At 33.8% G+C, this 17654-nt stretch overlaps 2 protein-coding genes across 2 annotated transcripts; one reads left to right on the top strand and one right to left on the bottom strand.

The window, feature by feature from the left end:
• The first annotated feature begins 535 nt into the window (after positions 1-535).
• Positions 536-13543, top strand: LOC102621548 (nudix hydrolase 3). Its single transcript, XM_006493389.4, has 21 exons — positions 536-804; positions 1040-1219; positions 2463-2540; positions 3493-3589; positions 4184-4317; positions 4637-4718; positions 5024-5110; positions 5669-5775; positions 5967-6138; positions 6235-6488; positions 6591-6672; positions 8109-8174; positions 8933-9010; positions 9097-9192; positions 9660-9766; positions 9877-10045; positions 11719-11802; positions 12317-12411; positions 12507-12597; positions 12682-12828; positions 13171-13543. The coding sequence occupies exons 1-21, from the start codon at positions 725-727 to the stop codon at positions 13222-13224; spliced, it is 2340 nt and encodes a 779-aa protein (XP_006493452.2). The 5' UTR covers positions 536-724; the 3' UTR covers positions 13225-13543.
• Positions 13544-14437: 894 nt separating this feature from the next.
• LOC102621850 (uncharacterized) lies at positions 14438-17171 on the bottom strand. The gene is made up of 5 exons (XM_006493390.4): positions 16716-17171; positions 16189-16406; positions 15895-16023; positions 14847-14978; positions 14438-14759 (listed from the first exon to the last, which is right to left on the bottom strand). The coding sequence occupies exons 1-5, from the start codon at positions 17047-17049 to the stop codon at positions 14646-14648; spliced, it is 927 nt and encodes a 308-aa protein (XP_006493453.2). The 5' UTR covers positions 17050-17171; the 3' UTR covers positions 14438-14645.
• Positions 17172-17654: the final 483 nt, after the last annotated feature.

Genomic DNA, 17654 nt, shown 5'->3' with positions numbered 1-17654 from the left:
ATAGCATAAAAATTTATAAATAATAAATAATACAAGGTGCTAATTAAAATATTTATATGGATGTAGTAGACATTAACTTAATATTTGTAAAGCAAAGCTTAAATAAACATGAGTGAAGGGGTTATATGAAAATTTTACAATAACACAGCCATAAAAAACAAAAGAAGTGGCACGGTACCACTGTGGTACCGTAGCCAGACCCCATAATTTGACTATTATATCCTTCTAAATTATGATGCCATATCTTTATCAAAGAGTAATGATATAGCCACAAACTCTTGTATAAACTTATTTTGTACAAACTGATGTGGCATGATAAGATTTGTTGAATTAAATATCACTTGGCCCACATGATTTATTTTTATTAATTTATATTTTCATTCAACCAATGAATTAATGCCACGTCAATTTGTACAAAATAAATTTATACAAGAGTTTGTGGCTGTATCATTACCTCCTTTATCAAATCCTCAAACTGGGGTTAGGTTAGTAATTTGGAATCAAGATGGGCATAACATTCGAATTTTGGAAGAAAGGGCAGCACTAGTCCATGTACATGAATAAACTTTTGTGGGGTCACATCGGGCACAAATTCCTCGTAAAAAATTTAAGCACAACGAAACGACAGCGCCACCGTTGAATGAAAGACAAGTAAAAGACTTTTGAAGTGAGGAATTTGCAGGAAAAAAAAAAAAAATCATTTTGCAGCAGAAGCAGCATAGCAATGGCGGAAAGTGTTGTGCAAGAAGAGCATCTCGACGTCCTAACAATGACTGGCCAAAAAACTGGGATCACTAAGCCCAGGCATGTGCACTTTAATTCTATTACTGCTTTCAATTTTTAATTTTTTTTTAATTTTTAATATGACTAGAATTTGATCAATCAATTTCAAACTTAAAAAAAAAAAAAAAACGACATAGTTTTATTGAACATTGATTGCTTCTTTTAAGTCCCAATCAAATGGAAGTTCAATTTTGTCACTTCTAAGGTTCTAACTTTTATTGATGGTTTGGGTTTTTTAATTAATTAATAAATGTAGGAGTGAAGTTCATCGAGTTGGGGATTACCATAGAACTGTGAACGCGTGGATTTTTGCTGAGAGTACACAGGAACTGCTTCTCCAGCGACGTGCTGACTTCAAAGATTCATGGCCGGGGATGTGGGATATCTCCAGTGCTGGCCATATATCCGCTGGTGATTCATCGCTTATATCAGCCCAGTAAGGAAACTCCCCCTAGTCTTGATGCTAGTTTTGCTGGGATACCCTTTTCTGTAGTTTTTGCCGTCTATTTTTGAAATGGCACGTCTGGTTCATGATACAAAGTGTTTGCTTGTTTATTAAGCTACCACTAATTGGATCCATGGTACGAAGTGATTACTTGTTTATTAAGCTACCACTAATTGGATTCTTCAAATAGCTTGATCAGTAGATATATAGATAGTTTATAGCTGTCAATTATTTGTTCATTTCATGTTTGCTTATTATGAAAACTTTCCATGTAGATCAGAACCTGTCTTACTCTATTTAGAGTTTATAATCTGATCAGTGTAGTGTAGCATAGAGAGTGAAAGATAATTTTAGTGTTTAAGTTACTGCATAATATTCAACTATTAGGTAACAATCCAAATAATTAGATGAAGCTTTAATATACCACAGAAACAGAAGACAGAAACAAAACCAAACAAAATGAAGAGAGAAACAGATACAATTGCCAATTACATGGGTTCATATATGAGACCTTTTTGTCGAATTAGCTTTGATTCTATGTCAGTTGAACCGCTCAACCCACAATTAGCATATACTGATTACTTTCCTTTTTAGAATTACCTCATCCCATGTTATCATCGATTGGGTTTCTTACCAGGTAAGCTATCCAAGATTAGTCCTTCAAAAAGCTCATCTAACAGATAATTATTTCTTATGTGAAGTGGGTGCTTGACTGGATGGATGCCTTATTTCATTATGATTGGTGAAAGTTGCCATTGCTGTTAAGCGTGGCTGATATGCCACCATGTTATATATCCCACGGAGTGTCTGATACAAGTCCTACAATAGTAGGTTGTTGTTAGGAATGTGTCTTGTGATATCTAATGGTCACCTCGAATCCCATGTGCTTGGTTTATTTCTTTATAAATGTTCTGTGTAGAAGTTTATATGAAATTGATAAACATGAGTAAAGTTTGTTTCTGATCATTATTGATTAAATTTGTATGTTTTGTAAGAAAGTATGCTGCTGTACATGGTGAATGTTGGTAAAGCTGAATCTATAGATTGTACAAATTTTACATTTTTATGAGTTACACAGGTCACCGTTCCTTCTTTTCTCATGTCTTTTCCCATTTCTCTTTTTTTTCTTACTTGATACTGCTGTTGGATTGCACAATGTTCCATTCTTTTAGTAGTGGTTTAAAAATTGAACATATCATGCTTGTTGATGAAATTTGGTATTGTTTGCATTTAGGAGGGAGCTTCAAGAAGAGCTGGGCATTAACCTTCCAAAGGATGCATTTGAGTTCGTATTCACATTTCTTCAACAGAAGTCAGTATCTGGAATTCTTCTCATCCTTACAGTGTTTAATTTCTTTTGTCTAGTAGATTATGAATTGTGCTTTGCCAATGGCCATCAGTTGTTCTTATCAATCTTGGTAGCTTCCCTCCATTCCACTCATAAAAGTAATGCAGTTTCCTTTTCTCATTGGTTCTGTTTTGTGGAAAATCTGGAAAAATTGAAACAGCATCTTTCATGTGTCATGATCCTCTTCAAATTCAATGTAATTATTTTAACAAAGCGAAATTAAAGAAATCTCCAGTGAAATGATTGAGGTAGCCTTTTACATGGCTTGGGTTTGCATTTTGATTACAAGCACTTGAAGGATGATCTTTTTGTTCTAAAATTGAAGCAATTAAACTGAAATTGATAACACTGTCTTTTTGATCAAGTAAATTAATCAAACAATACCGTATTTTTTCAATAGAAATAATAATAAAATTTTCATATATAAGTACTTGACTAGTAAAATATGCCAAAAAGCCAAGAAAATACTTAAGTTGTGCCAGACTTTAAATGATGTAGGTTGCCTCCTGCTTATACCTGCAGACTTGCACAGACACAACACAAAAAAAGAAAAAGAAGGGGCCCATTTGTTCCCTCTGAACGGAAAGAAATAGTGTAATTTTGATTGCAACAAAGGAGTAATAGGATTTTGAATGATTTCAGTTCTAAAATTTGAACCGGATAAATTGAGAAATTAAGTAGGATATGCAAAAAATATATTGCTTATTGTCATCTCATAGTCTGTACAAGGACAAATCTGTTTGTCGTGTTTCCTTTTATGATTGAATCATTGTGATTACTTTGTTCGTATTGCTTCTCGTATTGTGAAACCTAATGTTCTTAGCATCATTTACTTTTGTATCGCTGGGTTTATTCAATAGGTTGCCAGTTGATCTTGATTATAAAGACCTAAAACTGCTTTTACATTTGAATGCAGTGTCATAAATGATGGAAAATTCATTAACAATGAATTTGCCGATGTATACCTAGTGACGACTCTAAATCCAATTCCTTTGGAGGCCTTTACTCTTCAGGTGAGGATTTTAATGTTTCCACATAGTTTATTCATACAGCCCACTGCTCATAGCTTTAGTTGGTCCAACAAAGTGATATTGTGACCTTTAATGTTAAATGATATTTACAATGATCGTAGTGTTGGGGGGGGGGGGGGGGTTGGGTTGGTTGATTTTGTATGATTTCGGGAGGCCTTTGGTTTTGTGAAAGCTTTTGAAATTGTTTGGTTTCATAAACTAGATAAATTATTCTGGGAGATGTTCTTCTCTTAATTGTACACTACTGGAGTGTTTTTGAGGCCCGCCAGCTTATTCACTTTTTGTAAATCTCCTGCAATAGGCTAGGCCTCAACATAGTTGCAGTTGCTTGAGACCAAACAGTTCTAGCGGGCTTGCCCTGCATCAAGTGGTCGTGGTCTCATTTTAATAGTAAATTGGTGGTAACTTATGCTTGTTTATTATATTTCACTGGCCAGCTGAGAGGAAATGCTAGAATAAGCAAATGTCTGTTCAAGCTCAATTGGCCTGTTGTTTGACATGATATGCTTCTTGTTATCAACCTGCCTTAGAATCTGACTATGTTTTTGCTTTTGCTTTTGCTTTTGCTTTTGGTAGCAAACGGAAGTTTCTGCTGTAAAATATATTGCTTACGAGGAATACAAAAACTTGCTTGCCAAGGATGATCCCAGTTTTGTCCCTTACGATGTAAATGGAGGATATGGTCAACTCTTTAATATTATTTCTCAAAGGTATGTACTGTAATGCCGTGGTATAGTCCATTTGTCTAGTTTTTTAAATACACTGTAGCATCATGGGTGTCCTTCCATGGTCAGCCTTTTGAAGAATTTTTAATCTTCTTATAAGAATTTTATAATAATTATGACATGGTCTAGTGCTGCCATCGTAAAGAAGTTCCTTTCTAGCTTGTTGGTTGCCCAGATATATGTTCTTTTATGCATTTGTTCTACAAAGGACAAAGGAATCTTGTCATGTTGTCTATACTGAATCCGAATTTCAAGTGATGTTTTTTTCTTTTTACAACATGTTTTTCATCTCAATTTGATGTAGGTACAAAGAGAACACCATGGAACGCAGTTTGACTCTACAAAAGCAACTCCGCCGATATGCTCCTGTTTCCCTCAATGCTGAGGTTGTCATCTTTCTTGTGTTCTTGGCATTCTTCGGTGCCTTATTCATTATGATATCTGTTTAATTTAAGATCTTCGAGCTTTTAATTTCCATCAATTTGGCATAATTTTTCATGAATGTTGTGGTTTTAATGATTTTGTTCTACCACCGGCAATTATAGCTTTTATTCACATTATTTCCTAAACATATGAGACATGTTATTTCTGACAATGATTTGTATTTATTGAAGTCAGCTGTCTCCTCTGTACATTTTCCTTTCTGTATCTATGCACTAAATTGAAGCTCAGAATTCTTTCCTCTATACAGTTGGCCGGGCTTTCAGATGCTGACAAGGAGGCTCTGGTTTTAGTCATCAAGGCTGCAACTGTTATGGATGAGATCTTTTACCTGCAGGTTGTATTTAGGCATTTCAAATAAATAGATACACTAGCAGACAAGCTGCCAAGGATTTAATTGTACTGGGAATCTCTTATGCGTTAATACTATCTACAGTTTAAGACTTCATTATGAATATATGCTGCACATATGAAGCAATATCATCTTGAAATGGATTTTGATATGTGATCAACAATGTGTTTGAATTTTTTCTTTGAATTATCATTAGTAGGTAATTTTTTATGGGTTCCAGTCATATTGGATGGTCTAGTACAGCATATTCACAAGCTAGCATATCTCAAATGGGAAAAAGAAATACCAAAACTTTGCTGTTTAATTTTGTTTTTAGTGTATGCTAAATGTGGTGAAAAAGGGAGTTTCAGTTTAATCAACTTGTATGCTTTGGATTTCTATATGTTCAGAAAATGGTCAGAATCATATCTTTAAATCATCTGAAATTATGTTTTCTTTGAAATGTAATATAAGAAATTATTTACTGTCTTTTCTACAAGTATTGATAGTTTTCTGTAAATCCAAGATCTAGCTAACATAAATTTTCTTATCCTCCAAAATCAGGTTTGGTACAGCAATCCAGTTCTGAGAGATTGGTTAAAGGAGCATGCTGATGCATCAGAATTAGACAAGTTAAAATGGATGTACTATTTGATTAATAAGAGTCCATGGTATGTCTTTTAGTGAAACTTTTCAATTTCCTGTCTTCCTAATGTCCTCCCTTTAACAATTTGTTTATATACTACCTATATTGTTTACCCCCATCTTTTTGTTGCTTTCACCGGATTTATTACTTTCAAAGCAAGGTACCACAAAGGAGATGTCTGTTTATTAAAAAAAAAAAAATCCCATTCTCTAACAGGTCCTCCCTTGATGAAAATGAGGCATTTCTGACCACCGCAGATTCAGCTGTGAAGTTACTTCCTGATGCTACAAAGCCTGTTAATGGGTGGAAGGGTCTGGAATACAAAGCTTCATTTCCTTTGCCGAAACCTCCCGGTGCTAATTTTTACCCTCCAGACATGGATAAAATGGTAATGGATTAGAAGTTCATAATGTGCTGAAAGCAAAATATCTATTTAAATAGCATCACATCTTATGGAGACCCATAAGTTTCTCTCATGTTCTAGGAATTTGAATTGTGGAAGAGCAGCTTAACAGAAAAGCAACAGGAAGATGCAACAAGCTTTTTCACTGTTATCAAGAGACGGAGTGAGTTTAATTTAGACTCTTCACTATCTGGTCATATTGTTGATGCAACAAATCATTCAGTTGGCTCCATATATGACCTGTATAGCGTCCCTTATTCTGAAGAATATAATTCTTATCTCACAAGAGCGTCTGAACTATTGCATAAAGCTGGGGACATGGCCAGTTCACCTAGGTATGTATACTGAACATCTTGTTGTTGATAGCTCATCTCCTACTGAATCTCCAGACTTTGTTCTTGAGCTGATTTTTACTGAATCTTTATGGCCATTTGTAGTTTGAAGAGGTTGCTACATAGTAAGGCCGATGCCTTCCTTTCAAACAACTATTATGACTCGGACATAGCCTGGATTGAATTGGTTAGAACCCTGTACACATATGTTTTACATTCATGTAACGATTCATCATACACTGTATATCATTCTGGGACAAACAATGGAAATAGCATCTACTCAAAACTTTATTTTATTTTATTTTATTTTTGATTTATGCTCTTGGGGACGGGGGATGGCATAGAACTTAACCGCATGAATGTTATTGTATGTAGGAAGAAGTTAACAAATTGCACATGGGATATTGTAAAGGCTAATACTGACTTTTCTTGCCTTAGCCTTCACTTCTCTCTTCAAACACCAATATTCATGTATAAGAAACTGCACATGCTCAATCTCCTCTGAGATTCTAATTATCAATATGATTGGGAGAAAAATGTAAGAAGGAAATTTAATGTTTTTGAAAGTCTATTTCAATCAAATTCTTTGGAGTTCTAAATGAGTATGTAGACCACTGACCAAGACATAATGGATTCAGCGCAACCAACCTGATGAAGCTTTGTATAAATGATAAGAGCTATAGCAGCGTAATATGAAAATTAGAATTAATATGTTTGTAGTTGATGAGCTTGGAGACTGCATTGCCCATAAGATTAATTTATAGACGGTGTCAGATATTGTTTCTAGCATTTCTGCTATCATGGTTTAGTCAACTTAAATGGAGAATTTACTAGGTTAATTTAATTTCACAAGATAGACGTAAGATTAGCTATCTTAGTCGGTTATCAAGTCATAGGTTGTCATACTGAGAATATTGCAAGTTAGAAAGACGATCAGCTGTGTTTGTTGGTGGCAATATTTTCCAGAAGAAATAATGAATAATAGTAGTGAGGAGAGTGTGCTAAATATTAGTAATATTTTGGAAATATTTTTTAATGTTCATTTAGTTTACAGATTATTAATTATATACTGAATTAGGTGTTTCTTGTGTGGTACTGAATTATAGAATAAAACTATTCTTGTGGTACTGGGTTATTTGGCTCTACTTCTGCCTTCTATATCTGTTAGTGTTTTTGTTATTCCTTTGTGGTTGTAATGGTCCTGAATCATTCTATGGGCTTGGTCCACATGACAAGCTTGTTAGATATCAGTCTTTGCAAGTGAGGTGGGCTGCTAGATCTTGAATGCTTAATACGATTTTCTCTTTACCTAAGAGCTTAGGCTTTTAGGCAAAGTAGTTACTTAACATGGAAGACCATTGTAATTTTCTAATTCAAGCTTTTGTTAGGAAATGAAGCTGTCTATGAGAGATAGATTTCCAGAATTTACATATAATGATTTGCTAGGGCTTTGTGCAATATTGTATAAGCTCAATAGCATACTGGGTTTAAAATTTGCCATACTTTTGCTTGTCCCACTTACAGATTTTGAGTCCACCTCTTCAAATAATTCCTGTCAAACACTATTAATGTGCTACTTGGAGTTCTTGGCATATAATTTGCCCTTTTTCTTGTTGGATGTAGGATTCTGAGTTGGATGTCACCATTGGGCCTTATGAGACATATGAAGATGCAATTTTTGGGTACAAGGTAAAATTTTATAAAGAATCAGTGGAGTGTATGTGTATGATTTTCAAGCAACAAGAATAGAAAATAAATTACAAAAAAAAGGGTCACCTGTACTTGAAATTAGAGAGATCAAACCTTTTTATGATTTTTTTTTTTTTGGTTAGGTGTACTAACAACTCATAACAGCGCTAAGACCCAGGCTATAGTCAACTTATAAATGAAATAGCAGAAAATTTGCAAAAGCTTCCAGCAGTTAGAACTTCTGAGATGTTTTACCAACTCTGAACAATGCTGAGACAGGTTGTGTTGTCTTCTTTAGCAGTAGTAATACGTGCAGTGAATCAGGTTTAATTTGTTGTGTAGTTTGAAGGTTTGTCGTACACCAGTGAGCTTGTATTGGAGGCAATTAGCATTATGCTTACTGCACTGTCCAAATTGGCGGTAGAAATGTGAAAAACGTCTTTTTACTACATTATTAGTCACATAACTCTGAACTGTTTAGAAAAACTTTTAACATTTGCTGACTGTGGCCTTTTAAGATTTCTAGCTGAAAATTTATTTGGTTCAAAATGGAAATTATATGAAATAAAAATGGAGAAAGTTGACTAGGAGTAAGTTGACTAGAAGTATTCTTTCCTATAATTTTCATTTTTACATAACATACATCCTAGTGCGAATATTTATTTGAAAAGAAACTTTGTGACTGTACATCCTTGCTGCTGTTCATACATCTATTGTATCAAACATGTAGCTCATTAGTTGTATTATATTTATATTAGGCAACATTTGAAGCGTTTATTGGGATTCGGGATGACAAAGCAACAGCTCAAGTTAAACTCTTCGGTGATAATTTGCAGGTGCTTTTATGGGTTCAATTTGTAACCAATTTCTCATATCTATACTACCAAAATTTTGTTGCTAATAGATATTGTTTGCTTTCTAGGTTTTGGAACAAAATCTTCCAATGGATAATGCATATAAATCCAAAGATGTCATTGCTGCTCCCATTCGTGTCATTCAGCTTATTTATAACTCAGGAGTGAGTAATTTTTAGAAAATACCCGCATGATGATTATTGCTTCTACTTGATCAACAGTGGATTGGAATCTAAACACTCAGTTATTTTATCTTTTAACAGCATTATTTTGAATCCTTCTCTGGCTCTCCCTCTCCACGTGTTGTGCACACACACTCGTGTGCTCTCCCCAAGCTCAAATTTTCAACCAATATTTTATTTCTGCATTTGAGTCTGATCTTATTCTGATTAGTTCATCTGGATTAGATTTGAACCAACCAGTTCTAGATCAGACGGGTCATTGCATCGTCTAGTCAATTGGGATTAAGATTTTGAACCAAATTACAATCTATTATTATAATAAGGAATATATAGTTCAGAACATTACTGCCAGCTGTATCTTTACGGGTATCATTTTTTGTATTTCTTTACATGCATTTTATTATTTTTTGGGTAAATAGCTAAGTTTTATGAATTTGACTTTACATCAGGATGTGAAAGGTCCTCAGACTGTTGCTTTCAATTTGCCTAATGATGAGCGTATAGTAAAAGATCGAGGAACATCAATGGTTATGCTTAAAAATGTTTCAGAAGCAAAGTACAATTCATTACCTTTAAATTTCTTAATTATCATGTTTTAAGTTGTTCTCTTCTGGTAAAATTATAATCTGAATCTTCTTTTAAAATATATGACTGTTTTCTATCCAGGTTCAAGAATATTCTTCGGCCCATAGCTGATGTATGTATCAGAAAGGAACAGCAGGAACTTGTAGATTTTGATTCTTTCTTCACTCACAACATCTGCCATGAGTGCTGCCATGGTATTGGGCCTCATAGCATCACACTTCCAGATGGTCGACAGTCTACAGTGAGATTGGTTAGTTGTATTGATTTCCTTTTCTGCATACTTTATATGTGTTACTTCATGTCAGGTTCACATACTTTTCTGCATACTTTACATATTTGTCACTTCATGTCCGGTTCACATACTATGATTTCTGAGTTTTAATGTGTCAATATGTTTTTACATTGTCTTCTATAATAGAATGATACTTAGCAATGCAGATATATTTTATCTTTATCCTTGTCGTATTACATCAGCAATGCTACCATATTTGAGTTTATTGGCCTTCTCTATTCTTATTGCGGGAGGATACATTACCTAAATTGAGTAAACTCGTCCATTCAGTTTCTTACCTGGTGCTCAAGAGTTTGGTCTAAGCTATAATAACTCTTCAAATTAGATTACTATTCGAACGGAGTACTCAAACGAACCCAATCACTTCAGCATAAAGCCATCTCCAATGCATAACACTATTTTGGTGTAACACCAACACTAAAAATGTACCTTTTTCACACCAAATTACTATTTCATCTCCAACCCATTTACACCAAATTTTACACCAAAAAGAATATTCTTCTTTTTCTTCCTTTAATTCTCAAGAATTAATTCAATTAACACAATAAATATTACTATTAATATAGATAATTAAGTAATAAGTAATTTTATATCGATTAACAAAAAAAATATAGAAAATTATTAAATTTACATTTAATTAACTAAATTAGTACATTATGAAAATTAAACAGTACATTAATATAGAAAATTACAATAACAATAATAAGTGCATTATGAAAATTAAACATTACATTAATATAGAAAAATACAATAACAATAAATAACAACAATAATATAGAAAAATACAATACAATAACAATAATACTCTAGTGAATACTTTTATTATTAATTTTTGTGTTGAATATTTTTTATTTAAAATATTAGTATAATATTCAAAAATTAAAAAATAACAAAAATAATAATAATAACTTAAAATATTATATAAAATAGGATATATACGTCAATAAGATAAAGTAATAAGGATATTTGGGACTTTTTTTCCCTAGCACCAAATATGGTGTAATGAATAGTGTTGCACCATATTTGGTGCAATACTATTCATTACACCATTTTGGTGTTGATTTTAGTGTTACATTGGAGAAGTATTTTACACCAAAAATGGTGTAAAATGTGATTTGGTGTTAAGTTTAGTGCTACATTGGAGATGCCCTAAGCTCTTAGAAAAACTAAACATCTTTTAACTTGGAGGGAAAATGCTCCATCACTGCACCAAAATTCCATTTCTGTGACTTAGAGGTACTATATTTTAATGGCATGGATTCTTCTAAACAGTATGATGAGAAGTGAAAAGTTAAATGCCCAAGAAAAATAGTCACTGCAATTGCAAGTCACTGAGAGACTTGAGCTGGCAACTGCTCCAGTCTAAATTCAGTAGTTCTTTGACTTACTGCTATAGGTGTGCTGATTTCGTTTTTAGCATTTTATGAGATATTTTTATTTGATCTTTCTCTCTCTTTATGAGAAAAGTCATCTTTCTCTACAAAATGTATATGAAGTCATTTTCTGCTTCTCTGTTCACTCCTGACATAGCCTTAAGAAGACCGTTTTAGAATTCTCCATTTTTTGTCATCATTGTTTCAGTCATAAAAGAACATCTTCTCTGATTTCTCTTACTTATATTTTGGATTCAGGAACTGCAAGAACTTCACTCAGCTATGGAAGAAGCAAAAGCTGACATTGTTGGCCTTTGGGCACTGAAGTTTCTAATCGGCAGGGTAAGAAAGAATACTACGTTTCAACTGTGGTATGATTTCAGGTCTATTAGTGATGTATGAAGAACTAGGATGCCCAATTGATTTATGTAGCAATTTCTTAGGAAAAAATATCAATTGATGTGTTAAGATTTTGAATATCATTGTTAGGCCCTTTTCTGTATGCTTAAACTTTCATGAATGTTGGCTACACAGCATGGTAAGGACCTAGTTGACCAAGAGGTGTCTTAAGTTGTTAATTAAGTGCATGGATCAACTTGACAACAGTGTGAGTATAATTCAGTTTTACATGTGAGGGGCGTCTTAGATTTCACATATTATTTGGCCTTTTCAGTTTTCTCCCAGGCTTAAGGTTTGCAAGTAAAGATAGAGTATGCAAGATAGAGAGCTTTGAAACAGTTGCAGAAACTGATGAATAATTTGCGAATTCTGTTCATAATATTGTCAGTGCAATGTCTAATAATCTATGTCCTTCTTCCCTTTCTATCTCATTGCCTGCACCCTCCATGGAGAGCAGGATTTGCTTCCAAAGAGTTTGGTGAAATCCATGTATGTCTCTTTCCTGGCGGGGTGTTTCCGTTCAGTGCGATTTGGCTTAGAGGAATCTCATGGGTAAGGGAGATATTCATACTTCTTTTAATCCACTCCTTGGTGTTAATTTCTCTAATTATTGTGCGGCTTATTCTATATCTAATAATTATTGACAGAAAAGGACAAGCACTGCAGTTTAACTGGTTGTTTGAGAAAGAAGCCTTTATTCTGCATTCAGATGATACCTTTTCTGTTGATTTTGACAAGGTAAAGCCTTTGAATTAATTTCCTCTCCTTTCATGGATTTACTGAGAAATAAAACCTCTAATGAGCTTTTTTTTCATTTGAAAGGTTGAAGGTGCAGTCGAAAGCCTGAGTACAGAAATACTCACCATACAGGCAAGAGGTGACAAAGAGGCTGCAAGTTTGCTTCTTCAGAAATATTGTACAATGACACAGCCACTAAAAGTTGCATTACAAAAATTGGAGAACGTTCAGGTATAACCTGTCCTGTTATCTATTCATGTTGACTTGCACTTGAACCTCTGAGGGCACTCCTGTGAAATATTTCTTGCAAATACACATGATTTAGCTATTTCAATTTCCAATTTGGTCTGGTTTAGGATGGTTCTGAACCAATTGAGATTCGCTTTTTAAAACCAAAACTGAACAAAATCAAGTCAAAGCATAGAATCGAATTGTGCTGTAGTAGGTTCTGATTCTTGATTGCTAGAATTGGTGGCATAATGTATGTTGTAGTTGCAAGTTGGAGTTTCCGTTGCATGTTCTTCGCGTACTTTGATATTCTAAAGTACATGATTAATTCTCTTATGTCTTCAGGTTCCTGTGGATATAGCTCCCACATTCACTGCAGTCAACAAATTGCTGCAGTAAAGGAAACTACATGGAATGTGATGATTAAAAAGGAACTTTTTCACCAATCAAGTCCTGATCGAATAGCAGATAGTTGAATAATGCCTTCTTAAAGCTTGAATCATTTTAAAGGCAGGAAAATCTGTATATCATTAAAGCTTGAATAATTTCTTGTTTGATTTCAACAGAATGCTTATGATTATTTTTTTATGTTTTTATAATGTAACTCTTTGTTTTGTAATTTTCAAACTGATGTGATTCAGACTGGTTTGCATTCTTGTTAATACAATAATGAAGAATAAGCTCACAACTCTTCTAGTAGGAGTGTTCGCGGATCGAATTTTGCGGATTGGACATCAATCCATATCTTATCTACGATTTTACGAAATATAAATTTTTAATCCAATTTAATCCACAAATTGGTGAAATTCAATCCAAATCCAATTTATATGCCTGCGGATCGAATGCGGATTTGACTCAATCCATATTCAATTCACCATTTTACGGATTGATTTGTGGGTTAAAAATTTTTAAATCATGTCCTACCCACAAACTAACTAAATAAAAAAATTAATATAAAAATGATTGTACTACCGATCAAATTTAAAATTAAATAAGATTTAAATAAATTAATTGTTTAAATAAAATTAGAAAATATATTCAAAACTTTAAAATATAACATAAAAAACTCATCCGTTTAAACCTATATATGAAAATTAACTACTTAAAAAGCTTATTTTTATTTTATATTATTATCATATAAGATATAATATAGTATTAATATAATTATATTTTAACTTATTAGTAAATATAATGTTATACTTGCAAGTTTTATTTTTTATTAAATAATTATTTTTTATTTTTGGCAGATTCGCAAAATTTTACGAATTTACAAAAATAAAGGCATATCCAATCTACCGATTACGGATTTTTAAATTTTCAATCCAATTCACCGACAGCAGATTTTTAAATCTGCAATCCAATCCAATTCACTAATCCATAGATTGAATTTTTACAGATTCGACGGATTAAATGGATCATATTAAATTCTGAACACACCTATCTTCTAGTGCATATGATCTATAAACCTTAAAAGTGTAATGGTTACTGCTTTCCAAAAATAATATGTCCCACTCAATAAGTAATATTGGCCCATTGTTAAAAAAATATAATTCCACGCCAAAAATATAATTCCACGCCACTTTAATCAACAATAGCCTCACTTGATTTTAACAACTACTTTACTTCCTTACTCTAATAATACAAACTTAATAATACTTGGTTTACACGTAAATTATGATTGACTACTAATCAACTTTTGTTATAAGCTTTACTCATAAAAAACCTACCAGGGCTATGTACTTGAAACAGCTCTACTCGGAAGAAGCTATAACTAAGCTCTAGGGGAAGAATCTATATCAAACAGAAACTAATTCAAATTGCTACACAACTTTTATCTCTTTCAGCCATGCTGTATGTAGGGGGCATGGATCAGGTTTCCCTTCTGCACTCGCCTTCTCAGAGAGAGAATAGAACCAACCATTTCTCCATTTAAACTGCAAAAATTTTGCAAATTTACCAGTGAGTTTAAGTTCATAAAGTCGGGTGTGATTAACGTTACTGCTGTGAGTTACATCCCTTACCTCTTTAACTGCAGTTGGGAAGTGTGCAACAGCTCGTGAATAAGCACATAATCTGTCCTCCATTGCGGGATCAAATGTTATTCCTTTCTCCGCAGCAGCTGCCAATGCAAGTTCAGCAATGAGAGCAGAAACCTGAAAGCACAATTTCTGATCAGTTAATTTGATTCATAATAGCTGGAGTTACTAAACTGAAAGTGACATAAAGCAGCAGAATAGGCCAAGCATGACCATGAATTCGAGTGACCGAGCTTGAACGCAGCCCAAATGAAATCACAGCAAGCAAATACCAATTTGACTCTTCTAACTTATTTCTATCCACCAAGCAAATAGAAACCCTTATTGAAAGTGACATTAAGCAGCATTGTAGGTCAAGCATGACTGTGACTGTCAAATCATAGCAAGCACATACCAACTCAGGTAAGGTTATCTCTATCCACAAGCAATTAGCAACCTTAAAAGCTGTCATTTGCCCCCATCTAATGTCCAGCAAACTTTTACTCCATAGTAACTATCAACATCTCTCGAGGCAAAAGTACCACTAGAAATATTACATGAGCAAATACTTCACACAAATGTCACCTCTCTGTAATTATGCTATGTGTCAGCCACAAAGAACAAAGTGTTCAATAAAAGGTAATTGCTACAAGGTATGACAATTATGCAAATGCAAGAGTTTGACTATATGAAGCATCCTAGTATAAAGGCTTAATGTAGAATTATTGACATAAAGCATAATAGCTTAGAGGCGTGCTACTTTTAGAAAGAACCCATAAAGCAAAAAGATAATAGACCAAATTTCTTAAGCATGAACATTTGTAAGAACGCACGTGCATGCACATAAGAAAAGAAGAGAATCATGGTACAATCTCCTTTCTATCTATTCGCATCATTATCCCCTACGGCATCAGTCTGTGATGTTTTTAAATGAAACTAACAAAAATCTAACAACACTTCAAGAAGCATAAGACGCAATAAAGCACTTAACAAGCTTAAAGTAAAGTGAGTGGACCAATCAAGTATAGCAATCTTTTGATAATGGTGTTCTCACCTCAGAGCGGTATTCCTTTTCCACAACACCTACAGTTGCACCAGGATGGCGAGCTCCAACAAGCATGAATGCTGATATCCATATCAATTTCTCTAACATTTGTTTCTGGAATGCTTCCTTGTCAAGAACCTGGTTTAGATTGCATAAATCATATATAAGAAATGAATGACCAAGTAAGATAGTTTGAAGTTTAAACAAAAACTAAAGCTCCCAACCTTAGTCATACAATTGACTAGAGAGTTTCAACTTCCAGCCTAAATTCTCTTGTAAAGAAACGGAGTTTTCTTTTTTTACCTTGCAAGAGAGGCCTCCAACACTTAATCTTTCAGCAACTACAGAAGCCCATTTCCCATAAGCTGCTGTCAGTCCTTCAGGATTCGTATCAGTCTTACCATCAATAGGACGTTCTCCAAGCTTCGATACAGCAAAATAAGCCAACACTTGGTTTGCATCCCTTAGTCCTTTACTTTCGAGCCATGGTTCTATCATCCCATTCTGGAAAAATACCAAATCTGCTTGATCGTGTACATCCATCCAATCAATCAGATTGTTGAAATATATTGCCAAAAAACAAATTCAAAACATCAGCTCCAATCATTCACAAAACCAAATAATTTAACAGAATTACTCTTACTACTTGAATAACACACAAAAATAAAGCATCTCTACAGACAATATAGGATCCTTACACTGCAATGCAATACAATACCAATACAAAGTTATCATCAAAGCACAACATTTTATTACTAAATTTACAACATGCTACTAATGCTATCGAATATTCCGCAAACAAAAGAAGTACTACAATTAGGAATTGGTACCATTCCATCTTGATCGAGGAGCGGCCTCAAGAACAGCCTCAAGATCATCATTTCTGGTGCAAACGAATATGGGGCCCTCAAAATCAAGCGGCACAAGCTCTCCTCGCTTTACCAACAAATCCTGACCCTTACCCATTTCCTTTAAGGCCGTTCCGACACGTCCACCGCCAACGATGGCGGCGGGGGCCACCTGGGTAGTTGTGAAACTGGCCATAGCAAATGCAGAAACAGGCGTGGGCTTAGCAAATTTTGGTTTGGAAAAAGTGGGTTTTTTGAGTGGAGGCCAAAGAGTTGAAGTGGAGCTAAGCTGCCTTGTTAATGCGTTGGCTGGCATGTTTGTGAAATTTTTTGACGAGTTTGGTGGTGAGTTGTGAGGATTTGGTTTCGGGCATTTTTGTTGGTTGGTTTTAGAGGGAGAGGGTACGGAAGAGAAGAGGGTCCTTTGCCAGCGAATGGACATCCAACACTTCGCGCAAACTGACATATCATTTTCACTTTTTCATTTTTAAAATTTTTTTATGTTATTTTAAATATGAAAAATTATCAAACGAAGGATCTGACCATATTAAAATCTGAGTTAAAACAAAAAATTAAAAAATATATACTCTAAAACAATATATTTATCACATTAAAATTTCTATTTTTTATATTTTATTTTGTCCTTAACTTCAATATTATAAGAATTTTCTGTTTATAAATAGATAGTAATTTTTAATGAAAAATCCTTATCTTATTAAAATACAAGATAAATTGTTTTTTGAATTACTAATATGTATGGCATGCATAATCAAAGGTTTGCTAATATTTTCATGACCAATTACGTCTTATTGTCAAGTGAGGAGATATTTTATCTCCGAGTAATGCTAAATATTTCAATATCTAAGTCTTAATTTAAGTTTCAACTAATATAATATTTATTTATTGGATGTGGTTAAGTAA

The sequence above is a fragment of the Citrus sinensis genome, chromosome 7 (assembly GCF_022201045.2).
Source record: "Citrus sinensis cultivar Valencia sweet orange chromosome 7, DVS_A1.0, whole genome shotgun sequence".
Classification (NCBI taxonomy): domain Eukaryota; kingdom Viridiplantae; phylum Streptophyta; class Magnoliopsida; order Sapindales; family Rutaceae; genus Citrus; species Citrus sinensis.
The sequence above is the reverse complement of the archived record's forward strand: the minus strand, read 5'-3'. Positions and strand labels throughout refer to the sequence as shown.